This window comes from Parasteatoda tepidariorum, chromosome 3, assembly GCF_982258835.1.
Source record: "Parasteatoda tepidariorum strain Cologne lab strain chromosome 3, Ptep-v5.0, whole genome shotgun sequence".
Classification (NCBI taxonomy): Eukaryota; Metazoa; Arthropoda; class Arachnida; order Araneae; family Theridiidae; genus Parasteatoda; species Parasteatoda tepidariorum.
This window is the reverse complement of record NC_141757.1, coordinates 36,157,692-36,185,597: the sequence shown is the minus strand read 5'-3', so window position 1 is coordinate 36,185,597 and position 27,906 is coordinate 36,157,692. Positions and strand designations below refer to the sequence as shown.

General features: G+C 31.7%; 1 protein-coding gene across 1 annotated transcript in view; it reads right to left on the bottom strand.

Annotated features, from left to right (window-relative positions):
* The window catches only part of LOC107445969 (glycine dehydrogenase (decarboxylating), mitochondrial), a 62,064-nt gene that overhangs the window by 5,752 nt on the left and 28,406 nt on the right, over positions 1-27,906 (bottom strand). The window contains 21 exon segments of the mRNA XM_087159063.1: positions 111-175; positions 2,640-2,747; positions 3,171-3,266; positions 4,576-4,829; positions 5,952-6,134; positions 8,825-8,904; positions 9,814-9,939; positions 10,849-10,924; positions 11,941-12,083; positions 12,157-12,198; positions 12,978-13,062; positions 14,524-14,627; positions 16,935-17,015; positions 18,749-18,888; positions 20,443-20,488; positions 20,491-20,550; positions 21,785-21,881; positions 23,637-23,833; positions 24,632-24,779; positions 24,858-24,935; positions 25,727-25,891. Coding sequence (XP_087015189.1) covers positions 111-175; positions 2,640-2,747; positions 3,171-3,266; positions 4,576-4,829; positions 5,952-6,134; positions 8,825-8,904; positions 9,814-9,939; positions 10,849-10,924; positions 11,941-12,083; positions 12,157-12,198; positions 12,978-13,062; positions 14,524-14,627; positions 16,935-17,015; positions 18,749-18,888; positions 20,443-20,488; positions 20,491-20,550; positions 21,785-21,881; positions 23,637-23,833; positions 24,632-24,779; positions 24,858-24,935; positions 25,727-25,891 — 2,374 coding nt within the window.

Sequence of the window (27,906 nt, the reverse complement as noted above, 5' to 3'; positions counted from 1 at the left end):
GGGCCCTAAAAAGATTTCGAGACCTGGAAATATGGCCCCAATACTGTAGCCTCCCTTTAATCCGGCACAGTGCGTTTTAAAACAATGATAAAAAGTCGAAAAAGTCTCACCTTTAAGACGTTCATTTCAGTATCAGCCTTCCCAATTTCAATTTCTCTAATTTCTTCTCTGATATCTGTTTTAAACATCAATAGGAATGAGTTTCAAATACAAGATGAATAGAATAGAGTTTCGAAATACAATGGAGAAGTTATAACACTTTTAGAAAAAAAAAATAAACAAAAAAATTTAAAAAAACATACATAACTCAAGACGTATGTAAATATCAAAAATTGTGCGAATTTCATCCAGGAAACGTAAAAAATCGCTATACCATTATTGAAGCCAATAATTAATTTAAGTATTACATGCAAATTGAAATAAATAAATAATTTATGTGCAAAAAAGGAAAATTAATACAGTAAAGGAACTTATTCGTTCAGATGTACCGTAAAAAATTACCATACTATTATTGCCGAGAAGGATGCTTAATTAATGTTGATAATATCTAATTATTGAAATAAAATAATAATCTTTCGCTCTGGGGATATTATTATTCGTCATATTATTATTGATAGTAATGCTCAATTAATGTTTGTAATATGTAATAATTGAAATTAATAATAAAAATAAAAATCAAAGTTAATGGGAAGAAAGGTTAATGAGAAATTCGTTTAGGGAAACCATTAAAAATTGCCATATGCTGAGAACGCTTTATTAATTTTGATACTCTGTGTTACTGATATTATGGTGCAGTTTTAATATGAATTTCAGTTGGTTAAAGCAGTTTTAATAAATGGTGCAGTTTTAATAAGAATTCTACAACGGGTTTTTCGTGGATTCAGAAAATATTTATTGTGCTAATATTTTAATGAATTAGAATTTAAAAAATTTTTTTCCTTCACTGCTTATAAATATTTGAAACAGTAAATTAAAATTCAGGTCAAATGGAGAAATGGCCATGCTCCGATGTTCGTAATAAGGTCTTATAAGAATTCTATTTGTTTTTAAAATTTCGGCTTTGATGCAGTTTTGGCAGTTTGCTGCCATTGATAAATGTAATTCGAACAAAACTCAAATGTTGATGAGTAATGTAATAAATACCAAATATGCAAATATAGCTATAAAGTATTATATTGATATATTTGGTGAATATTAAAACTTCACCAATACTAAGTAGTTTTAGTACCGACACTGTGGAATTAATTGCCTTACAGTCCCTTTTAAAGGTTATGCAACGGAGGAAATTACTTGATAGTGGTAAATTTTTACTTTCATGAGTTGGCTGCGAGCAATATCATCACGCTAAGTGGTGCTAAGTGGTACAGTTATTCTGATGCGATGAACTACAGAAAACCTGTTTTGCTTTCTATAATAGAGGAAAGCCGCCGGGAAGGGTTAAAATAATAATTAAAAAAAGTATTTTAGTTTTATTAATTGAAGAGCTTAGTGGAAAAACCGGTGTTCAAAGAGGTTAAAATCAAGGCAAGAGGGGGAAAAAAATTGGGCACCGAATTATTTTATTACCGATTTGTTAGAAGGCGAAATTAATAATTATTTGTTGTATTTTATTTTCCACTGCCTGATTTGAAAATAAAAATCATGCAAGCGTACTAAAATCTTATGTGTATTGGATTTGTTAAGATTAAAGTGAAAGCAAAAACAATCTGTTACATTAAATAAACCCATATTGATGTAACCACTTTTTGTTATTTTCACTTATTGATAAATACCCCTGAAAATGCCACTTACCTGGTTCTTCCACTAAGCTTCTCAATTGTGTCGGTATTTGCCTTTCAGTTTTGTGCCTGATTTCGTAGTGTTGTTCAATACTTATAACTCCGTACGAAGAACGAGTATTCATAGCTAGTTAATTATAAATCCATTTTCGAACCTCTCAACAAAAGAAGAAGGCACACGATTCTGCCATTCAGAATATAATTCCAGTGTTGAAGTCCATAACACGAATCTTGTATTTAACAAAAAGTGTTGGAATTCAGAACTGCTGATATTGGAAAAAATCGAAATGGCGTGCTATCGCCTTAAAGTAATTCATTGACTTTTATTTATTGGCAAATAATCAGGTGAACAATATTTCCTCATATTTAAATCAATATTATAATACTCAAGTTCTTGACTGTGATTACGATTTTTGGCATATTAAAACCTTTTGTCTGATGGTGAAGGTTTCTTTTTTATTTTAACTCTTACCACTTTTTATTCTGCAGCTAAGTTGGTACTTCACAAGACATTTCCAAATAGTGTTTTCAGCTTTTTGAGTTAGGCTAAGTTTACATCACTATTTGATCATGTTACTTCTAGCCCTTGATCCTTAACGTTGAGATGCCCCGGTCCTTATTCTCTGAACCCTTTTCTTAGGGAGTGGGAGTATATAAAGAGATTAAAGAACAAACAATAAATTCGGCCTGGCAAAAAATATGAACGATTATCAGCTTTCTTCATACCGCTCAATTATATTATAATATTTATAAAAGGTTATATTTCTTCACCATATTTTGGAATAATTATTAATTTATTTGTAAATATGCATTACATTTTTTTCTTAAAAATTTAGTTATACATAAGTGAAATAACATTACTTATCATGGCTTGGCAAAACCTGTCCAGTTCGTCTTTGTCTTCTGATTCTGTGGGTTCAATCATTAGGGATCCTGCCACGGGCCAAGACACGGTGGGAGCATGAAAACCTGCAAGTAGAGAACTACATTTACAAATGAACAGAATAACAAAAGCATTATGCGCAAGGAAGACATCGAAGAGTGTAAATAATAGAATGTAGAGTGAGCATTAAAAATAATGAAACACTTTGAATAACTTTTGATTTACGATCTAGGACAGGATTTTAATGGTTTGAGGAAGTAACTTCAAACATACTAATTAGTTAGTACAGACGATATCTCAGCAAAAAAACTCTTTCATTACATCTTTTAAGAATGTATGCAATGTTGGTTACAATGAATTATATCTTTTGAAGAGCTATATTGAAATTATATGGGGAAAAAAGACGATAATTTTTTTGCATCCTATATACATCAGTTTAGTTAACTTTTTTGCTATTATTATTATTAATTACCTGTGCTAAGAGGAGGGTGCGAAGTAATATATCTTACCGTAGTCTTGCAGTCTCTTGGCTATGTCCATAGCCTCGATGTTGGCCGTCTTCTTCAAATCTCTGACATCAATAATGAACTCGTGTGCCACGGTTCCTGAAATGCAAATATTGAATGCGTAAATACGTTATTCTTAAGTACTGATACAGATACGATTAACAATTCTCTTATATTTAGATTAAATAATGCTCACAGTACTACGTAAACGCAAACTCTGTAGTAAAAGTTGAAATATTCAATATACACTAAAAGAATATTTTACTATAGGAGTAAGGAATATTTTAATAAAGTGAAGCGAGAAACATCTCATCCCGTAATTCGCAGATTCTTGACCTGTAATGAATTCAAAACTCTGTAATGAATGACCTGAAACCTGTAATGAATTCAAAACTCTTGAAGAAAAGGGTCCTTTCCAAGGGTCTTTTGATAATTGAAAACAGTTTAAAAAAATATTTTTGCACTTGGATCATTAAAATGTTCGAAAGGTATGAAACTTTTCGACATAACAATCATGAAATAAAGTGGTTATTAAAAAATATTGAATTTCAAAAATTTTAAAGTTGAAAGAGTTGGAAATATTGAATGTGTGCGACAAATGGTGACGGACAAGGAGATGGTATTAAATATAACATAAAACTTGAATATTTTGCAAAACCTTTATTTATACATTTTGAAGAACTGATTTAGAATATGTTCTTTATTTAGAGCATGTTAGTATTTGGACACGTGTGATTGAAAAGAAAAACCAATTTTATTTATAATCAATAGTTGGTAGACCCTCCACGAGAGGCAATTACAGCGTGAACCCTCCGAGACATACTTTTCACAAGTCCTTGTGAGACGGCTAGTGGTATTTTCTTCCACTCGGCGAGAAGACATGTAAGTTCCTTCACAGATTTTGGACGGGCAGTACACCCCTTAATTCGGTGATTCAACTCGTCCCAGAGGTTCTCGATAGGATTCAGGTCTGGGCTCTGGGCAGGCCAGTCCCTTCGATTTACCCCATTGGCACCATACCAAGCCTTGGTGACCCTCGCAACATGACAGCTGGCAGTGTCATCCTGGAAGTAACAGGGTTCCACCCCGTAAAACTACCACAACGTAGGAAGCACATTGTCATCCAAAATAGTGCAGTAGGCATCGGCGTTGAGCTTACCATGAATGAGGACCAAGGGTCCCAATCCGTACTAAGAGAAATAATCCATCTCAGCACTGCAGACATAGTCATTTGCATAGGTGCCCAAATACTTATTGGTTGATAGTGTATACAAAGTACAGTACCATCAGTTTTTTTTAAAACTACTCTTTTATGCATGGCATTCTATTTGTAATTACTATTAGCATTCCAGTTTGGGTGAATAGGGAGGGTTGAACAAACAACGTTTCAAACAATAATGAAAAATACCATTCTTCCCGTGGAACAGAATGCTGTAGTGGTCCTGTAGCTTCTTACACATGTAGTTGGCATTGAGGATGGCGACTTCTGTGGCTTTCTTCAGTCCTCTGGGTCCCATCATTTTTATGTAGGCCCATGAAATGGGAAGAATGGCCGAAGAACCCCAGGGGGCGGCGCTCACCACTCCGAATGATTTGGTGGTAGATCCTTCCAATGGATCGATGATTGGATGGGACGGCAAAAAGGGTGCCAGGTGAGCCTTTCTGAAAGAAAAAAAAGAGCATTTTATAGTGTCTGAACTGTTGAAAAGGATAGACAGCATAAAATAATAGCAAAAGTAAAATGTAAGGATTGAAAAATTCTCTTTTTTTTGTGACATTTTATTTTTTGTTTTATAACCGTCGTTGAACAGCCGACCCAATTTTTGGGTTTACGACAGTTGGTAATCAACTCCGTAGCCTTGTAATTTTGAACCCAATACAAAAGACAAGGGAAATTCTGGATCAAATATTGGGAGAAATTTGCCTTCGTCGAGGACTTTTTGATGGGACTAACCCGCATTTGTGTTACATGATGAGGAAATTCAAAGACCTCCCACGCTTAGTCTGATGGCAAAGGGACTCCTTCCCATGATCCATCTACCACTGAGGATACTGTACGTCAGTACTGTGGTCGGTGCAAGCCGGGTGCGGAACTCGTATAGACCAGCCATTGCTGACATTCGCACCCGGTTCACTTCATTGAAAGGTGAACGCTCTATCGCCTGAGCCATCACGGCTCTTTCTGTGACATTTAGTAATAGTTCACGAAGATATTTTTTCATGATTCTGTACTGAATTATTTTTTCTTGTTAGTATTCATGTAAGTGAAATCCTCATCTATACCTAGCCTATAGCCAAATGTTCGCATAATAGTCATTCAATTATGGAAGAATAAGTCATTAAATTAAAAACAAGATTGTTGTGAAAAAAAGCAGTTACGAGCTGCTGAAAAGGATATAATGTTGATTGACTGAAAGAAGGAGTGTTGTTATCACTTAAGGAAGAGAAAAAAAATTGACAGCTTTTTTTTAAAGTTATTTAAAAATTATTATTATCATTAATTTTTATGTAAATATAAGTGAAAATTAATCTATGGTTAACTTAACTATTTATTATATTTTTCAAAAATCGGAGGAGCCATCCCCTCTGCAGAGGATCAAAATTGTGATGGCGTGTCTTCTGATCATCTTCGGGGATGTTTCCCAGACCTTCGCCAATAGCCCTTTGTTCAGCTCTAGTGCGACGTAAATAAAATACCTACTCAGAATTATCAAAATAAATAAATAAAAGCAATACATGAATGCTTGAAATTTAAATGATTCAACAAGTAAGGTCATGACTCACACTCCAATGGGTCCGACTCCAGGTCCTCCTCCCCCATGTGGAATGCAAAATGTCTTGTGGAGGTTAATGTGAGAGACATCAGAACCGTAGTCACCCGGACGACACAGGCCAACCTGGGCATTCATGTTCGCCCCATCCAAATATATTTGACCTCCGTATGAGTGCACCAGATCGCAAATCTCCCTACGCACACAAGAAAAACAATTCATTAAAACAATTCCCCTAAAAAAAACTTTTTAAAACACTTTTCATAATAGACAGACATTTCAGTATTTTATTTTGGAGGTTAAAAGAAACAGAAAAGAAAAGGAAATCAAAACTGATTTGTCGAAATTCCAGAAAAAAAAAACATTCAACGTGCACACATTCAGTGTTAGACATTAAAACTGGCACGATTTAACATTTCGCCTCATAAGTGTTGCAGTTTAAAGGGAAATAATTGTATGTTGGGTTCTTAGAATGGTTACTATTTTAATACATTAAAATTTGTCTCACAAAATTTTTTTCATTTTTAAAAGAGTTGAATATTGATACCATTTATTTTCTGAACATATTATATATAATGTCATACTAAGGCCACTTTACAATATAAGAGCATTTACTTTAGAGATTAACTGTTTGTTGTAAAGCTTACGTCGGCAGATGCATTATACTGGATGTTCCAAAACTCATGGTACATACGCTAGGGCAGGGGTTGCCAAACTTTTTTGTTCATCGACCCCTACATAATTTTTCGAAATCTCCATCGACCCCCATAAAAGTAATTTTCTGTTAATTATAATAAAACTCTATTAGATACTGTGTTTGTACATTTATTTTATGACTTTGAACATTTATTAGAGTAATAGTACATAGTGTAACAATAGTTTAATGAAAAATATATTAATGTTGAAATATAAGCACCTTAATATTTATGAAATAATAAGTAATTATAAGTAAGTAGAAATAATAAGTAAAGTAACTACAGATTTATTGCTTCTTAATCAATGACATAGGTGTGCCTGGTGTTCTTTTTTTTTTTTTTTTTTTTTTTTTTTTTTTTTTTTGCAAGGTTCGTTATATTGGATTCAAAATTGGTCAATTTTAATCTTAAATCCTCTCGAAACTCCACATTTAATTTATTTCTGTTCTTAGTTAAGATTGAATTTACGTGACTGAAACCGGCTTCAACCATATAGGAACTTGGAAATGCTATCATAAATGGCTGAGCTATTTCGTAAAGTTTTACATATTTTTTCATTATATTTATATTTGTCCAAAATTTGCTTATTGTTTAATTTTTAAAAAGCGTCTTTGCTTCAAATCCCCATAATAATTCAGCAAGCTCATCTTGCAGGTTGATGTCCACGTTTTCAATTTGAGCAGAAAATGGCACAATAATCCAATCAGGGATGTCAATGTTTTCCAAATCAACAAAACGCAGTTTAAAATCGTCGCTCAATTTTTGAAAATTACCTGTATATATTTCCAAGTCTTCTTCTTTTATTTCTAATTGTCACATATCTGAAAAATACTGATAATCCTTCGACCAATCGAACCTTCCGGTTCGGATCGACCCCCATTCGACCCCCTGGCTCAGATCGACCCCCGCTTATGTTAAATAGACCCCTGGGGTCTATATAGACCACTTTGGCGACCTCTGCGCTAGGGGATGATATTGTAACAGTCGTTTAACAGCCGACCCAATTTTTGGGTTTACGACTACTACTATTCAACTCCATAGCCTTGTAATTTTGAACCCAATCCAGAAGACAAGAGAACTCCTGGATCAAGTATTGGGAGAAATTTGCCTTCGCGGAGGACTTTTTAAAGGAACTAACCCGCATTTGTGTGACATGGAGAAGAAAACCACGACTAACTCCACCGGTTAGTCTGACGGCACTAACCCTTTGACGGCACTAACTCTAACCCTTTGTCCTACCATTGAGAATATTTTTTGTCAGTATTGTGGTCGGTGCGAACCGGGTGCGGAATGTGTATCCACCAACCATCGCTGGGATTCGAACGCGTTTCATCTTTTTGGAAGACGAACGCTCTATCCCCTGAACCATCACGGCTTTTACTAGATCATATAGTATCTTATATATTTCTTTTAGTTAAGGTCGTTAATTTTTTTAAGTAAAGAAAATTGGTGAGTTTTAAAATGTTTTTTGCTTATTACCGCTGAAAAATTGAAATGGTCTTGTAAAAAAACGTGAACGTATAAAATGAGAAACAATAAAAATGTGAATCCTTATTATTATAAATAGAAATCATGATGGAATGTAACCCTCATATTTGCTGAATAAATAAAATGAAAGTAAAATAATAAAAATAATGCTTCGAATGCTGATTGGTTGATTCAAGTTATAATTGATTTGCATGAAAAATTTAAATTAATAATTCAAAAATAAGGAATAACAGCCAATCTCAATAATACATTTTTTTAATTGGCAAATAATTTTACAATTTAGTTGCAAGGAATCGTCATAAAGATCAATCTCAAATACTGAAAAGCAATTCTAAGTGCGTGCATTTTAATTATTAACAATAAATGCTGAAGTTTAATTGCATTAACTTATGCAATCCATTAATCATGATAAAATTAATCTGTCAAGTTAAGTAAGTTTAGATTATGAGAAAAAGTTTTCCCCCTTTTGCTCTTGTACAAAAAGTTCCTAATATAATAGTTAAGGTATTGGTGTGATTTTTATAAAAGTATTCTTTTTATAATCAATACTTTGTAAAATTATATTTCTAATATGTAAAATATCCAGAATAATTCATAATATGTCAAGTCATAATAATATATATTAAATTAAAATTATAATAATATATAATAAGGAAATGAAAACCAGAAAGTATAGTGGAGGGTAAATGTAAGAAAGAGTCACCTTATGCCTTCTTCAAATATTCCATTTGTAGACGGATAAGTAATCATCATACATCCAACTCTGTCTTTGAACTCTTCAAGCTGGAAGTGAAAAACATGAAATAATTTTAACACCTTAATACGTGACGGTAAATAGGGGAAAGTAGTAATAAAATTTATTAGTATTATTGGAGATTCGCCACAATCATTGCCCACTTCGACAAAGAGGGAGTTGGATGACTTTTATTCGAATTGAGAGTGATTCCAAACTATTTTTAACCTAACATGCTTAAAAAAAATTTTTCTTATACATTTAATAAACCCCATATCAAATTAAAGGTCAACAAATGTATTTGATGAATATTGCATTAGTTTTTTAAAAAATAATGAAGCAAATTCTTTAAATTGTATAAAATGTGAGAAAGTTGAATTCAAAAGTTGCTGACATAACAAAGAAAATTTTTTTTTTTTTGTCATTGCATTTGCACTTAAACATGATATTTTAAGAAATATATTGTATTTGCATAGTTAATGACTGAAAAAACGTCATTTTTACTTTTAGTAATTAAATATGGGGTGCTTATAAAAGCACATGTTTGCCGTTTGAAGCAAAGCAGTTAAAAGATTTATTTTCTTAAAAATCGGGTTTCTTTAGAAGGATTAAAAAGAAAACGTTTTCAAAATCTTTCTTTAAAGGAAGTTTAAACGTGCTTTTGAAAATATGAAATAATTGTATAATGCAAGTTAGCTTACAATGTTATTTTGAAATTTATTTTTTTTTAATTATTCGAAAAGTGTCCAACTATTAAATTTCTAAAACTTCCAACTTTGCTCTTTCAATGAAACGATGTTTGACGTTTTTTTCCCCTCGCCTTCTCTCTCATTGAATCGTCAGATTTTGATAGCATTTTCTTTATTATGGCATTTTTTAAAAATATATTAGACAAAAATTTAAACTTTCTAACGATGCATTTCACGTTGCCGCAGCAAGTCGAAGAAAAATAGACAGACCTTTTCCTTGAGATGACCGATGTCGATGTCACCTGAAGGCATGACATTGATTGGCTGTACATTCATTCCTGCCATTTGGGCACTAGCTGGATTAGTGCCGTGGGCGGACACCGGAATAAGGCACACCTAGAAGCACAAATAAATGATAACAGTAACTCAGTGATAAAAAGTGCCATAATATTTTTTTCAGAATTACATTTTTTTTTCTTCCTGGAAATAATAATAACATTTTAACAGTTTTTTGCTCGGTTTAATTTTTTTTGTTAAGCAGTAAAAACAAAATTAACCAAAAAAAAAATGTCCCTATGAGTTCATAAATTAATCTCAAATTGTGAGTTTTAAAAAAAAAGAAGAAAAAAAGTCAAGGGTTATGTCATCAAAAAAAAAGTTGCTTTCATTAAACCAATAGCAGAATCTAATAGTGAAATGAAGACTGAAAATTTGAAGGATATTTAGCTCAAATGGCTACTTTAAACTTTTCATTTAAGTTAGGCTTTCTTTGTATAAAAATCATCATAGGGATCATCGATCTGACACTCTCGTCAAAAAAGCATAAAATTCCCATGCCTAAAATTCATAACGACTTTTGCGTTATTACTTCTTTTTATTTGTGCTCTTGAGCTTAAAAAATCGCCATATTATTGTACTTGCACTGTTTGTAATATAAGTTGCGCTGTTTACCATTCAATTTGTAAGTCCATTTAACTTTAGCTAAAAGAAGAGAAAGAAAACTCAAGATAAAACTTAAAACATGCTTTCAAATGATCTGCATTAAACGACATTTGCAACGTATGGTGTGATATATTAAATTCCTAAGACCGATTTATGGCTTCAATAGTAGGGATTAATTTGTGAAAATTCCTGGAATTTTTTTCTTAGGAAAACTCAACTAACCGAAATCGAGTCAATGCATACAAAATCCTATGAGATGGACAGCGTCAATAATTTCAAAATTCTCAGAATATCATCAGTTGTATTTTAAAATGAGGATGAATCTTTATTGAAAAGATATTAAAATAATTTTGCATGCCTTACCTTTCTGTTCTCTTGACCAGTTGCTTTAAGGTACGACATGATGGTCATCAGGCCAGCGTACTCTCCTTGTGCACCGCTAAAGAGAGAGAGAAGGAGAAACATTAATAAGAAAGGAGGAAATAAAAATTATTTTTTGTTCTTTCTGTTTAAAAGTCTCAAGTAAGTTACACACAGGCTTATTAAATTATACAATAGATTTACGAACCACCAAAGATGAAAAGGAAAACCAGACACCTTTTATTACGCTGTGTATTTTTGCGAAAAACATAATTTTAACCCTGATCAATTTTTCAGCTCTAGATGAAGCTTATATTTAAGTGGATTCACGAACACTCAAGTTGGAATATATCACACTCGATATTTCGTTTCGCTTCTTTTTATTTAGGTTTATTTTTAATATTAGGACATTTTTCAAATGCATATTTGAAACGGGTCAAAATAAAGAATTTATTTCATCTTAGTTCATGTTTAATAATAATAAAATATTGAAGCCATTTTAGAAACTTTTTTTGTTTAGTTACCCTCTATAATTATACATAGTTTAACCCTTTTCTTAAAAAAATGAAATAGTTGACTTTTAAAGTTAACTTTTGAAATGTGATAAATTTGTTTTATTAGAAAATAAAAGTAATAAAAGAATCTATGAATAAAAATGCCAAAGGAACACCGTAAGTTTAAATGTGCATCATAATATGAGTCACAAAACAAACTAAGACAAACAAGTAAACAAACAAGTCATAAAACATCATAAAGCAGTATTTTCATGGGAAAAGATACATTCTATTGAGCCATTTTAACACGAATAGGAAATTCGACTATTTATAAAAAATAATCTACATATTAGTTTGTTTTCATAAAAGATTATTAACTGAGGTTATTAACAAACCGAATTTTCAGTTTTAAAATAGAGAATTTTTATAAAAAAATTATAAATTTTATTAGAAGAAATAAATAATTATTTTGATTAAGTTGGTCATTGGATATTTTAACAGAGAAGGAGTCAGCTTCGATTTGCCGTCAAATAACCATACAGAATTTTTCAGCTAATTAAGTAATTAGTTTTTATTAAATGAAGATAAGAGAAAATCTAACCTATTAGGCTGAAATGAAATACTGTCATATCCTGTGATTTCACACAAATCTCTCTCCAGGTCTTTGAATAGGTATTGATAACCTTGGGCTTGCTTCAGTGGAACAAAAGGGTGAATATTCACTAGTTTAGGCCAGGAGCATGGCTGGAAAGAAAAACACTATGTTAAAGAAGTAAATCCATCGACGTAATGAAAAAAAAGAGGAGGAAGCACAAACCATCATTTCGGTGGTGCTGTTCAACTTCATCGTGCAAGATCCCTGCAGAGAAAAATAAAGATTTGTGTCAATTAATGAAGTACACGAACTTACATTAGAATAATTTCAAATTTTAATAATTTCTATGACGAATGGTTACATTCTATCCAAAAGAATACATTCCAGTTAAAGAACACATTTTTGTTCATTTTCATATACCAGCTGGGTTGAGAAGTTACATAAAATCTGTCTGTGCTCTCAAAAAATTTGGATTTCGTAGAAAAAAATTCGCAAAATTGGTTTTTTAAACTTAGGACAAACTTTAACCAAAAAATGCACAGCAAAAATAAATCGAAATAAGTAAGCGCATTTGGAAATTTGGTGTTGTAATTTGACCACAATTCACCCCAGATCTTTCATGCTTTGAATAATTTTTATTAAAACAATTTAATGCTCTTTTATAGGAAAACCTCATTGAATCTGCAGAAGACCTCATCTTCAGACTTTTGGCCTTTGTAGAGATAATGCGCCATACGTCTTTCAGTGTGTTCGTCAATCTTTTCTCACCGTCGTATTGTGTTCATAGCAACTGTCGGTCACTAGTTTGACTTATAAACTCCTGTTTGTCATTTAAAACTGTTGTTCGTGTGTTTTTGCTTCGTTTAAGAGCAACACCTTCGGTGCGTCATTCATTCTGTGATGAAAGTTATTCGCCTGGATGTATATTATCACCCCTTAAAATTTTTTCTATCTTTTTGCAGAATGAATGAAAACCGGAAGCAGCACCTGCTCATCAACTAAACAAATGAGGGAATAAAACCTACCGACTGGGAACTACTCACCAGAGGTATCATCGAATGCACCAGAGAGATGTCCTTGTTTTCCAAGATTTTCATGTACCGCACTAATCTGGCTTCAGATCGATACCTGAAACATGTCCATCAGATGAGAAATGATACAAAATGGTTTAAAGTATAAAATCGTGATGCGTTCACTTTTGGACGCCCACAATATATCTTAAAAAATATTTTAAGGATATATGTTTTCTCCTTCAAGATAGATTTATTTCCAGGATTATAACAACATTGGAGATGAATTGAAAAAGTTAGACATCATGATTTATAATATATATATATATATATATATATATATATATATATATATATATATATATATATATATATATATATATATATATATATATATATATATATATATATATATATATATATATATATATATATATATATATATATATATATATATATATATATATATATATATATATATATATATATATATATATATATATATATATATATACCGAAGAGCCATTACATTATGACCACCCTGCTAATAACATGTAGGACCACCTTTAGCCCTCGAATCTGCTAGCACCCGTCGTGGCATTGGTTCCACAAGGTGCTGATAGGTAGTCTGAGGTATCTGGTACCAAGCGCTCATTAACTTGTCCTGCAATTCCCTCACATTGCGAGGGGGTAGCGTGGCAGCACGAATTTGGTTTTCCAAGTCAGACCACAAATGCTCTATTGGATTAAGGTCAGGTGAATTTGGGGGGCCAAGACATGACTTGAAAGTCACTGGAATGTTCCTCGACGATTCGACCCTTATGACATGGTGCATTATCCTGCTGGTAAACTCCATCCCCCGCAGTAGAAACTGTTGTGGTCTGCAACTATGTTCAAGTAGCTTACAGACGTCAGGGACTGTTCTCTGAGGATTATGGGTCCTAATGTGCCCCATGAAAACATTGTCCCTGGGCGAGAAACCATGAAAACCTGGGTGAGCACACTGTTAGAGATGGAGGGCATAATGTAATGGCTCTTAGGTGTATATATATATATATACACTTATTTTGCTATATATATATATATATATATATATATACACTTATATACACTTATTTTGCTACTCCACCTGCGTTTTTGGGCAAAAATTTTTTATTATCGTGTTAAAATTTTAGGTCGCTAGTCTCTTTGGTTTATTTATTGATGTGGAAAGAGCTGTAAGGATCGACTCTCTGCCTTCCTATATCGGAAAAATCTATCATTATGATGATATGGGAGGTATGAAAGTTTGGACAGGCATCTTGTTGAACTGTACATCCATGCATATCTTAAAGAGAGAGCTCATTTACCAGATCTGAGGACTTATTCTAATGGACTGCCCCGAAGCGCTCTCCTGGTTGACGATTTTATAGAAAATGATAATATTCGCCAGTCTAGTCTCCAGATCATAACCCTATGTAGAGATGTAGTACGAAACGAAAGTTGACGAAATTTTTAACAGCAATCAGTTAATAATATGAAATTCAAGAATTACGTGAGTATTTTAAATAATTAAAATTCAACTTCGTGGTTTTCTTACTTTTGGAAGATTGGATGAGAAAGTACTTTAAGATTCCGCTGAAATTCTTCTCCCCAGAAAAATGTATTCTTTAGATTATTCTCGAATGATTCCGCCAATTCTTCCTGGAACACAACAAACAGTCAGAATATACTCTATGGCAATATATATTACATTTTTATGCTGAGTCGTCAAGTCATAGCAACTGTATGAACATTACGCATACAGCCGTCTTTTTTAAACTATTAACTATTTTAAACTACATTCTTATTATCTGTACAATATCAAATATGCAAAATAAAACTTTTATCAAAGTATTCTATGATTCGCATTATAACGTTTTTCTGTTTGTTAAAAAAATAAAAATAAATGAAAGAAAACGAAATAAAATAAAATAAAATATAGGTCACTTATCATGAGTTAGCGTGTGCAAAGTGAGAGTTAAGCGCACCTGTAGAGTTTATTCCAGCTATTCACGACGATGGTAAGAAACGTCGAAGCGGGAAAAAAAAAAAAAAAAAAAAAAAAAAAAAACGTAGGATCAAGGGAAAGTACTGAACTGAATGTTGAATCTTATTTTGAACTATAATGCTTATACTTTGTTTTAAATCATTTTAAATAGCTTTAATTTAAATATTTAATTTGCATTTATGTTGTTCTATATTTTTATCCATTTTTATCTTTAATTCAAGAACATTTAATTTATTTCAAAATGCACTTTTGAGTTACGTGAAGTGATATTTTTTAATATAAAGTGGTAAGAAACCATCAATTTATATTATCCCCATCTTTATATATATATATATATATTTTTTTTGATAAAACTATTTTTTGATGAAAAAGAAATATTTTTATTTCATAAAATATCACTTTGGTATTTTTCAGTTTCGTATGAATTTTAATATTTAAAAGAATTTAATTTTGGGCAGATAGATGTTGACTAATAAAAAAGGGAACGTGACTAAGTTGATTGATAAAAAAGGGAGAAAAAAAGAATTAAAAGAACTAAGGTAATAAAAAAAGAATTTAATTTCATGCATATATATTGCTATGTTGACAGATAAAAAAAATAGTGTTTAAAACACTCATGTTATGATAAAAAAAATTATCATAATTTCCGTCTACATGTCGTCTAAATACTTGGGCATACAGCGCTTCATTGAAAAAGGTTGTGCATCCCTACTAAATAACAAAATAATAATAATAATAATAATTATTGTAAAATATTTTTTTTTTCACTTAACAAATAGAAAAACACTTTACTTAACTTTGAATATAATTATTGTAAGTTGTGAGATAGTGAGTAATTTTGTCATATTTTTAAAGAAATTCCATTTCACTGTGTCAAGTCGGTAAGAGTATACATTTCCGCTTTATTAATGAATATTAAAATATTTTAAATTAAAATACATAAATTAATGTAATTTAAAATAAAATGGAGGATTATAACAACCTGAATACCGCTTCATTGTCCTGTTTCATTATAATTTTAAAAACATTTAGTTAAGTCTAAAATGGGGCGCATTTTTAAATCTTTGCATGGGGGCGCATCTAAGTATATGTATGCCACTGGGCGATCAGCTGGGCTCCAAACAAAGCATCGTCATAAATTCTATTGATTTTTTCTAACTTTAGCGTAGAAGATAAATGCATGACATTTTATTTTATCCCTGATAGCAACTATATATTTCTCTCCCGTAAATTGGAAATTTGTTTAGCTCGTTTTCTATCAAAATTGTTTTAACTCCCTTACTACCCCTTTATTAACACAAAAGCTGGGCACAATGACACACCATGAGACTCAAGGGTGAAAATTATTGAAATATATGAAATAATACGCAAATCTTTTAAAAATTACTGATTCCATAAACTTTATTCAACATGCCACTACAGATATTCGGATTATGAGATGTTCGATATGCCTTGCAGCACAAGATACAAATGAGTACAGGAAAATCGCCTTGCGTTCTTTTAATTGATATTAAAGCCATGATATTAATTAAAGCCATAAGATATTATTTAAAGCCATAAGATATAATTATAGCCATAGGATATTACAGGCCATTTTTCGCATGTTTTTTCCAAAGAGAATTAAAGCCTTTTTTTTTGCCAGTAATAATATTTCCACGTAATCGAACCGACTTGCTGCACAGTCTCAGGGGTACCGCATGTTGGAAACCAGAGATTTAAACTTATTTCATAACAAATTTCAAAACATTCACCAAATGTACATACTGGTCAAACAGATATATCACCCACACAAATATATCTTGAGGTAAAAGTTTTCTTTTAATACTTAATAACGTTTCTAGTTGTTATCGCTTGAAGTTGCATTGATTGTTGACGATTTTCTGCAGTAAAACAATACAATCTGCGTCAGTTGGGTGCATAATAAATTGAAATTTTTAATGAATTTAAGAAAAAGCACTCACCACAGTCTGGGGACATTCGAACACAGAGAGTAAATCGCACAAATCCTTCCGTTCAATCGTTTCATCCAACGACACCCCCACCTGTGAAATAAATATTATGGTATGCTGAATTAATTGAATTGATGAGTCCAAAAACCAGCCATTTCCACCTATTTTCAAAATTGATATTCTTGCATTTCTAAGTATGGTTGACATAGTTATACAGTTGAAACAAGGCTGAAAGCCCTTATACGGCAAGACGGAAAAACTGGTACAAAAGACATTATATTCTAGCATTTTTTTTTTCGAAAAAAATAAAATATCTCTAACTAACAAGATTTCTTTTATAATTTTAGCATATATATATATATATATATATATATATATATATATATATATATATATATATATATATATATATATATATATATATATATATATATATATATATATATATATATATATATATATATATATATATATATAATATATATATATATATAGATAGATAGATAAAACTGCTTTTTTTCCAAGATTAAGTAGGTATTGTTGAATAGTTTGAAAAAAACAATAACTTAACTCCTCCCGAAAACTGGCTATAACTGAAATGGCTTTACTACCAGTCTTTCCTTTTTTCCGCCTCGCTTTCACCCCTGATTTAGAATATAAAATAATCCATATCCTCCTACCTGGTACAGTACATTTTATGCAGTGAAATCTGAATCCAGTTTGAGAGTATGCCATAACCTTAAGATGGCATGTTCTCAGAATAAACTTGGAAATATACCGCTAAATGGTTACCGTTATTGCTTATGAAATTGTTCGCATAACTTAACAATTAATTATTTAGATAAGTTTTTTTGGGTTAATGCTTTTTATTACACAATGAGTGATTGATTCAATGGTATATTATGGTATTTGCAAGAAAATAAGAAGGAATAAAAGTAACTAATAACTTTAAAGGAAATGACTACAAATAATATACTTGATTTAAAAAGCTGATGATCGGAGAATTATAAGAAAAAAATGTGTTATCACAGTGTTCAATGTGTTCAAATGTGCTCCTATGGAAGAGCAAGAAAGGAGAAACAACAATTTCAGGTGTCACATTATAGCAATTTTACTTATAAAAGCGTTTAGCCAGGGGAAGTTGAAATATCTGTTTTTATTGGTGGTTTATGCAAGCTAATATTTACTCTGTACGAAAAAAGTACCTTAAAAGTGGCACATTAACCATTTGAGGTAGCATATTTTTAAAAAGTTGACATAAACCATAAGAAAATTACAAGATATAAACCAAATGAGTTTTGGTCTTTCTATGAAGAAATTCCTTAATAGCCCAGCACAGATTAAACCAAAAAAACCTTTGAATCAACACTAATATCCATCAATATATAGTCATAAGTAAAGCTTTAATTTCATTTCTAATTGACAAATGGTTAATATTTTTGCTTTTTAAGAATAATGTATAATATTTGTTTTAAGGTTTTGTACAAAAACCGGTCATTTCCAAGTTCTAATTAATTTTTGAATAGAAAAAAAATTAAGTGATGTTATCGCACAATTGCAATAAAATATTTTGCAACCAACCATATTTTAATATCATATAAGATAAAAAATCTCGGGAGATCAAGCTGATACGTAACTATTCAGTTTCTTGTCTCTCCTGTATAATTAGTCTCATTGGAGATGACCCGTTTTCGAGCTCAGGTTTTGAACTTCTTTCTTCCCGATAAATCATTTCATTACCATTATTGTTCATTTATATTTAAAAAAAAAGAAAAAATCATTTTAAAATAGAGCTTGGTTAATTTGAATTAGTTATAGAGAAGTACCGTATCGTCATCAAAGTATCTGAGATTGATCTTCTTCTGTTCCGCCCTCTTTCGAACACTCGCCGCACTCGATTTTGGAATAACTTTGAGGGTGTCGAAGAACTTATCATACTGCAATTGATTTCCTCCACCTATCACACCTGCCAAATAAAGAAGGGTTTTAATTTTTTGTTTTGTTGATTTCTTTTTAAGGGAATCATTTTTAATGCGAATCCAGTTTGGGAATTTTAGGCGGTTGTAAAACACACTGATATTATTGTGAATGCAAAAATGAAAATATTATTGAATAGCATCTCTCTATTGAACGCAGTACATGAAATTGGACTGACATTTAAAAACCAAATAATACTATGTCCGTTTTCATTCTTGTGGCCTCAAAAAGTCACCAACTTCCCAGTTCAAACGGTGAAATGACTTAACGAACAATATGGAACAGTTAGCTGCCTGCTATTTCTAAAAAAGCTACTATTTACATTTTCAGATGCACTTTCTTCATATTTGGATTAATTCATATTCTTTATTTTTATAACAACATTATAATAAATAGCATATTAGGTGGTTTATAAAATTATGTACTGCCGTTGCTTTTTATAGTTTTGTAGGAGTTTTTGAGATAAATATAAAATTATTCAAACACACATTGTTGTTCTTTTTAAATTCTGATTTTTTACATTAGTGTGTTTGAATTTTACCAAACCTTTTTCAAATTTAGAATAACAAAAAAGGTTCTAACTTTCAATTATGCTTTTAATTATTTTTTGATTACTATTTTCGGTACTAAATTAATGTTAAAACAACTAATCAATCAGAGAGAAGAAAAATTTCTACAATCACCTATTTTCACCTATTTTCCATAGAAGATGGAGAGAAAATGCTGAGTTACAATTTAATCATATCCCCCCCCCTCATTAAAATGCACTTACTGTTTTTTTTCCTACTGTTGTTAATATTTTTTATAGCTTACTGCCTCGTGCACAGAAACGGAGAAAGAAAGGAAGCAAGAACATTACTACTTTCATCAAAGGCCATAAAACAATCCGCATAATAGTGAAAGAAACATTACACCCATGAAAAGGTATGCAAATTATTGTTCGAATATTCTTAAGCAACATCAGTAAATCGATTAATAAAACCATTTTAACGATATTCTAAATAGCACAAATAGATAAGAGTTTTATTATTTATAATGATTGAATTTCGGTTTGGAGCTATATAAAATGATAATGAGTGTTATTATCTAAAATTGTAGTAGTTATTTGTTTTTAAGTTTAATTTTTAGATTGATAAATTAAAAAAATCTTTTTTCAAGATTTTACATCTGGAATAGTAGTTTCTAAACTTCCTACTATATCGTAAATACTGATTTTTAGTAATATGTTTTTTAAAAAAGCCAGGCTGATAAAATTATGATTTTTTTAAAAAGAAATTTGAAAAAAAATGAGATTCAACATAGTGCAGTTTTATTTTTATTCCGTTAGTTAATGTTAAGTTTGGACGAATTGCATAAATTTTTTAGGATGTTTACTCTTTCTTGTTTGAGGATTTAAAAAAACAAAAAAAAAAACACTTTAACCGTGCAGCTAATCTTGAGAATTCTTACTAATCAATTTCTATGGCTGAGTATATTCGTGTTGGATCAAAGAAAAAAAAGGGTTTTACTTTTAGTCAATGTTCTATATAATAATATCTTTTACCTGCTGCTAGCAGCCGAGTGGCATTGTTCACCTTTATTGGCAATTTTTATCAAACCTTCCGCTCTCATGATATACAGCAGTACATGGCAGAATGTTCGCCAGAAGAGCCTGAAAAAGATTATTTATTAATAGATCTATTGGACTTAATTAAATCTTTTATTTTTGATGATATTGATGCCATCTTCAGCTGTTTCTTTTCTTATTTAATTATGTTATTATTATCTACATCAACACCCATTGAACTTATAAAATATTTCCGAGCAAATTATTGCTTCAAGCATCATTTGTAAAGCGTTACAAAATAAATAATAATATTAAAACTCGGGAACTTATCCCTGACAATCTAGAACAGCAGATCCAGAAGGTGTTTCCGCGGAACCTAGGGCTCCGTGAAAAAGTCACAAGAATTCCGGGAGTTTTTATTTATTTATTATTTATTTATTATTTACTTATTATTTATTTATTATTTATTTATTATTTATTTACTATTTATTTACCTCTTTTTAAAGAGGGATAACTGGTTACTGTTTTCTCTTTAAAAACAGTAATGATATTTAAATTCTTTTATATTTACATCTAAAGAATAACTCATTATCCATTTAATTGTTTTGATTATTTTCCGTAAAATTATTCGAATAAAATTTCCAATGAAATAAAAAGTGGCAAAAATTTTAAGAAAATATTATAATAATATTATAATTATAATAATATTATAATTATAATAATATTATAATTATAATAATATTATAAATATCAATAATATAAAGCTATTTTCTAAACAACAATAAGCAATATATTTAATTAATTATACAAGGGATATGCATTTGTATCACAAATGCATTAATATTTTGCTGTCTAATACTTAAATTTAAAATTAAAGACTAAATTCAACACTACAGAAGTATGTCTCTTTGATAATCGTTTCAACCATTAGTTCTTTTCGTTTCGAAAATAGTTCTTATTTTATTCACTTCAGCTCCTATATATACACCAAAATCAAATTTTAGAATTAGATTGTATGTTAGGCCAGCAAATTCAACTGTCTGACATAAAGCATAATTGTAAGACTTAATTGATAAGGCTACAACAAAATGTCATTCTCGTCACTTTGAATGCATTCAAAATAATTAGTTTTTTTTTCTTCTTTTGGTTAATAAGTCTATTATTGCTGATGAGCTTCTTTATGATGAGTTCCCCCAAAAGAAAACCAATTATTATGGCTCCATAGCCGATAAAAAGTTGGGAACCGATGCTCTAGGATACGAGAAAGAACATATTTTTCCAGCTATGGAACCAAAACGATTGGTGATCTTTTTACGAGAACTCATGATAGTTATATCACCTGAGCAGTGCAGATATTGCTGGTCGCCTTGTCCCTCCGTATGTGCTGCTCTCTCGTTTGCAGGGTCAAACGGTAGGCCAGGCTGCCCGAAGAATCTCTGCAAAGCAAAATAAGCAATCATCATATGTTTTGTTTTCTTCTCAGGAACTCCCGTCCCTCAGAACTCTATCTCCCTTCTCATATGAGTTATTAAATTTTCAAATTTTTTTTAAAAATATTTTTTATATTGAACTGATAATTTTCATACGTGTTTCTAGATTTCATTAACGAAATAGCATAGATTCAGAAATGAAGAAAAAAAAAATTGTCAATTGTACAGCAAAGAGCATTTCTCATGCGAATACCTTCAACTGCAGTCGTTTTATGGTTTCAAAATGTTCTTCACACTTCCGAGGTTAAATTTAAAAATAATTTTCATTTCAAAACTTTCAAAGGGGAAAAAAAGAACACAGGTAAACGAAACTCGTTATCTCATTTGTGGATATCACCTCATCGTGTATATCGTCTAATGAGCAAGATTTGAAAATGATAATTCTGAAGCATCTTTTGTGTCTTATCTTTTGTGAAGGATGCGGCGATAAAGTTTTATTCAACAAACGGGATACCAAAACGAAAAGTTAAGCAATTTTATTCGCAACTCTATTTTTCATCTTTAGAAACTCAATTGCATAAACGGTACAACATTTTAGTGTGTCTTGACATTAAAAATAATGGCAACTACTTTACACAAAAAGTGCTGTTCTGAATTAACGTTCCGCTACTCTATTTCGCGCAAAGTAACTCCCACAATATTTCCTTATTCAGTAACACTAATATTTATAATTACATAATGTCTGAGCCGTGAAGGCTCAGGGGATAGAGCTTTCACCTTCCAATGAGGTGAAACGGGTTCGATTCCCTGCGATGGCTGGTCGATATGAATTCCGCATCCGGCTTGAACTGACCACAGTGCTGACGTGAAATATTTCCAGTGGCAGACGGATCATGGATTAGAGTCCCCCTACCATCAGGATAGCCGTGGGAGGTTTTAGTGGTCTTCCTCTCCATGTAACGCAAATGCGGATTAGCTCCATCAAAAAGTCCTCCACAAAGGCAAATTTCTCCCAAGACTCGATCCAGGAATTCCCTTGTCTTCTGGATTGGGTTCAAAATTACAAGGCTACGGAGTTGAACATTAGCAGTCGTAACGCCATTAAATTGGGTCGGCTGTTCAACGACGGTTATAAAATATAATCATTTCGAAGCAATATGGTTAATTTAGTTTTAAAGAAAAAAAACTTTTTTGTGCGAAGTTTATTTCAAACTGGCCCTTCTGGGTGAACACGTGTTCATTTTCTTCTGTTCAAATATTAAACTAATATATTATAAGTTTGAAAAAACAAAATGTTTAAGGGAAGATAAGGCTACAAGCGGACCGAACAGACCTGTAACATTAAATTTTTGTTTAAGAGTGACAGGCAGCAGCAGAGACTCAGTCGTGCGAGATCTATTGTTTGACGATTTATCGAGAGTGGACTTATCGAAAATCAAGCCAATCTGATAAAAGAAAGGATGAACTAGTTTATGACAGTTAGAACTAATTAGGAGAAAGATAAAACTTCTTTAGACGTTGCAAATTTACAGCAAACTTCCTAATGAATGTGATTTTTTAACCTAACGTCATGGGGTATTGTAGATAACCTATTTTTAAAACTGGATTTATGCTTTAGATTATTTTCATAAAAAAAGAAGTGGTCTATATATCTAGAAAAGAATATTCAGTAAAAATTTAAAAATTAGATGAAATTTTTAAAAAAAAATTGTGGCATCCAAGCAAGTGAGGCATGATCGGTGAGGATGAAATATTTCTTACTTGGTAACTCCAACCATTCGTCCAGGAACATGACGAATGAATTTGTTTCTGACAGCAAAAAAACCTGCATGAGGTCCTCCGTAGTTGAGAGGAACACCGAATCGCTGACTAGTGCCCACTGCAACATCCACTCCGAATTCACCGGGAGGCTTCAAGACTGTCAGTGCCAAGAGATCTGTGGCACACACTGCAACACCCTGCAAAAGATTTTGCAATTTTAATGCACAGAGCATCAACAACAACAACAAAAAAAAAAAAAAAACTGAACACATAACTTTAGATTTAATGATCGGATCTTCACTTTCTAGGACTCATCCTTAATGATTAAAAGGGGTGATCTCAAATATGTTAATTAATTCGTGCAGAGGATGTTTTACACTACAAAATCACTCACAAAAACGCTCTATCTCTGAATAAACATACCCTTTTATTGGCGGATTCAGATTTTTGACTCCCTAAACATAGGGGATAGCCGCAATCTGGGAAATATGGTCCCAATAGTTTGGTCGGGAGAGAGGTCCAAAGCTTAGACTCTTCAACGTTAATTTTACTTTTTGCATATTCCGCCATTTCTCGAGAAATTTTAAAGTTATTTGAAAATTGTTTACAAACAATTATAAAATTTATTTATCCACAGAGAGTTCCATAAAAAAAATCAAATTTAAGGAAATATTAATTTTTTTATTATTTTATTTAATATTAGTTCAAAATTTTTTGAATAGTAAGGTATGCAATTTTTTACATCTTTTTAAGGAATATAATTTTACATTGCAAAATACAAAATTTAATTGAAATCGGTTATATACTTCCTTAAAAATCGAATTTCTAAAATAGCCTCCTAAAATACATTGGAAAAAACTTTTTTTGACGAGCGTAAAAGTTGGAAGGTTTGAAATATTAAATAAATTAAGGAAGAAGAAAAAAATCCTGTTCTCTAAATTTCCGTCAGAAGGTTCATAAAGAGATTTAGATAGGATGGCGCATCTAGTACTCACTCCACCTTTGTGGCATTGTTTGACGAGTTGTGAGAAATCGCAAATCTTTCCCTCCGTGTCCGGATACTGGAAAAGAATGCCCGAGTGGTCTTTTTTTGTGAGATCTATGTCCTTGAAATCTGTCACTATCACACGAACACCCATGGCACTGCAATAAAAAAGAAATATCTTGAAATAAAAATTATTTCACTTAAAGAGAATAAAATTAAAAGGTGTGAATATTGACCTGGCTCTCGTTTTGACGACAGCTATGGTTTGTGGATGTACTTTGTCCGAACAGTAGAACTTCTTCCTCCTGACCACTCTAAGGAAAAAAAGAAAATACATATGGGTATAATACTTCTACAGTACTAATTTACGAAGTAAAACCTTCGAATCAAGCAAAATCCACTCAAACGTGTCACTATCAAAATTCGAATACACTACTTAAACTAACTCAAAATCAGAAAGAGGAAAAAAAATAGATGTATTGATAAATTTATCTATGAGAATAGGCACATATTTTTACAGCGTATTTTTTTAGTGTTGCTGCGGGATCTATATTTAATTATTTAGTTTGACAATCTTACCTTCTATTCTATTTCCATTGCTTCTAATCTTATTATTCGTTGCGGATGAAAGAGACAGATATTTATGATGAACTAAGAAATAATAATGTCTAGATTTTATAGTGGCTAGGATAGCCTGGTCGGTAGGGCGCTGGGCCCATGTCCGAGAGTTCGTGGGTTCGAACACCGCCGGCCGAAGTAAGTGACGTGTAGTATAGTGACTGATGCGCGTTAAATCTGTCGAGTCGCAAAACTCCTCCATGTACCCATACTGGGGGTACTGGATTGGAGATCGATCGTTCTCGGATTCAGGTCGAAATTACGATTTATGGATAAATGAATGGATGGCGGAAATCGGTCAGCCCTATAAACGGGTGCGACGTATGGTGTGGTAGAAGTCAAATTCTTAGCCATAGATGGCGCCACTGAAAAACAAGAAACGCACTCTCTGCCTCAAATTTGCTCGGTTTCGCCAAGCAGGCTTGCCCCTGTGGCAAGTGACAATAGAAACAACAACATATTTTACAGTTAAAAGAAACGTAGTTACCTGATGGAGAGTGACATGGCCTCAGCAGCGGCCGTTCCTTCATCAAGTAGAGAGGCATTGGCAACATCCAGTCCAGTGATGTCTGCCACCATTGTCTGATAGTTGAGAAGACTTTCCAATCTGCCCTGAGCAATCTCCGCTTGATACGGGGTATACTGAGTTGTCCTGTTAGGAGAACATGTTTTGAGTTAAATAATGTTATAGTACAATTGCAGTAGGACGAATCGTGAGAGTTCCGGGGTTATTTCGATCACTCCTTGCTCAAATTCAATCTAGTTCTCTACGAAGGGCAGTTTGTTCCACGACTTAAATCAAGATCTCTTTCGTCTTCAGTCAAATTAAAAATTACGTGAATACGAATATGAGCGTTATTATCTCACTGTCCTTCTCTAGCTTGAGGATTAGACTGTTTTTAGTCAAAGGATGTAAAAAAAGAAAGAACTAGGAACATAGTTAAGAAATTTTGAAGCGAGACTGCACTTTTAAGCCATTTTCGTAAATGTAATTAAAAATGAAACGTTCATCTAATGAATGAATGCCCCAAAACAAAATAAAATAAAATTTAAAAAAAAATGGTGTAGAGATTAAATGGTTACTGTTTTAAATTAAGTTTAAAAAAAATGAATTAAGTTTTAAAAAAATTGAAAGAATCAAGATTGATCTGTGTTGAGATAAAAATAATAAAGTGTTGTTCCAGATTCCATAAGAACGTAACCAACACTGCTTCCGGCAATGTTTGAGCTAGATTTTTTTCACTTATGTCTTTAACCCTTTAGTGGGCTATTTATTTCTAGTAAAGGTAAATTAAAGAATTTTTGGAATTGAAATTCATATGAGAATAGTAATTGATGTAAGAAACGAAAAATTCATTTAGCTTAAATAAATTTTAATGCCATTTTTTTTGGTGGTTAGTATATTTACCACGACCAATTAGGAACTTATTGACTTATTTTTCTTTATTTATAAAATAAATTTTATAAATGCTACAAACTTCAAAAGAATTATGCATTTTATAACTTTTTTACGTTTTCTTGTACTAAAATATGGTTGCCAATTTTATTCAAACGAACTTCAAGAATGCTGAAGTTATTAACAAATGGAAACCTAAATTAAAAGTGGTAGAAAAGTGGTTTACATGGACTTTGAAAATTGGTGGTAAGCATACTTACCACGGCTTTAGAAAGGGTTAAGACGTAGGATCTATACCATTTCTATATCGACGTAGGATCTATACCGATCTCCTATCGTTTTATTTGGGTTCGATTCAATTTAGAGTACAGAACTTCATAGGAAACAGTATCTCTTTTTCTTTAGATTCTAACATTTTTTCGCCATTTGATCCCTTCTCAGCTATAAAATTCAAGAAAATTGCTCACCTCAGGGGGAAAACGCTTTTAATTGGGCCACAATTTTTAAAATAATTTCCAGCTTTACCTTAATTAAAGTATTCAACTATGTAAAAACTGGCGTATAATAGTTTTTAATCGTTTTAAAAGTTTACTATTGAAGTGATTAAAAAATCTTCTTTTGCTCAGAAGATTTAATCAATTAATATATAAGAAATAAAACTAAAATCGCACAATTGATTACTTCTTTACTCAGATTTTCTTTCTGCTTTAACTTTCTTTGAGGAAAACTCATACGATTTCTGTTCTAAAAACAAAAAAAAAGCGGAAAATATGGAACGACAATTATAAAAAGCTGGAAGCTCACTGCGCTTGCCTATGTGCTACGGTTTGCACAATGGGTTCCTTTATATTTCAGCTTAACTCTGTATGTATGCTGGTATCCTTTTAAAAATCAAGTTCTGAAAATATGAAACACATTAATCCTGTGAAATCTTTGATTTCTATGCATTTAGTACTATTACATTTTCGAGAGCCGTACAAAATTATTAGCACACACTACATATGTTAGTATATTAAGTATATACGATCACAATATCTGTAGTACCTATTACTGTAATTAATTAAAAATCACTGCTATCCATAATAGTTGGGTGACTGTTTTGAAGACCTTCGGAAACGGTACATTTCTCTCGTAAAATGTAAAAAACGCAGGATTAAAAAAAAAATACCCAACAAGCACACAACTTTTGGGCTAGTGAAGGGACAATGCCGGCTCACCTAAAGTGCCATTACGGCGGGCTTTTCATTGCCGTATCGGTTCCGTTAATAAAG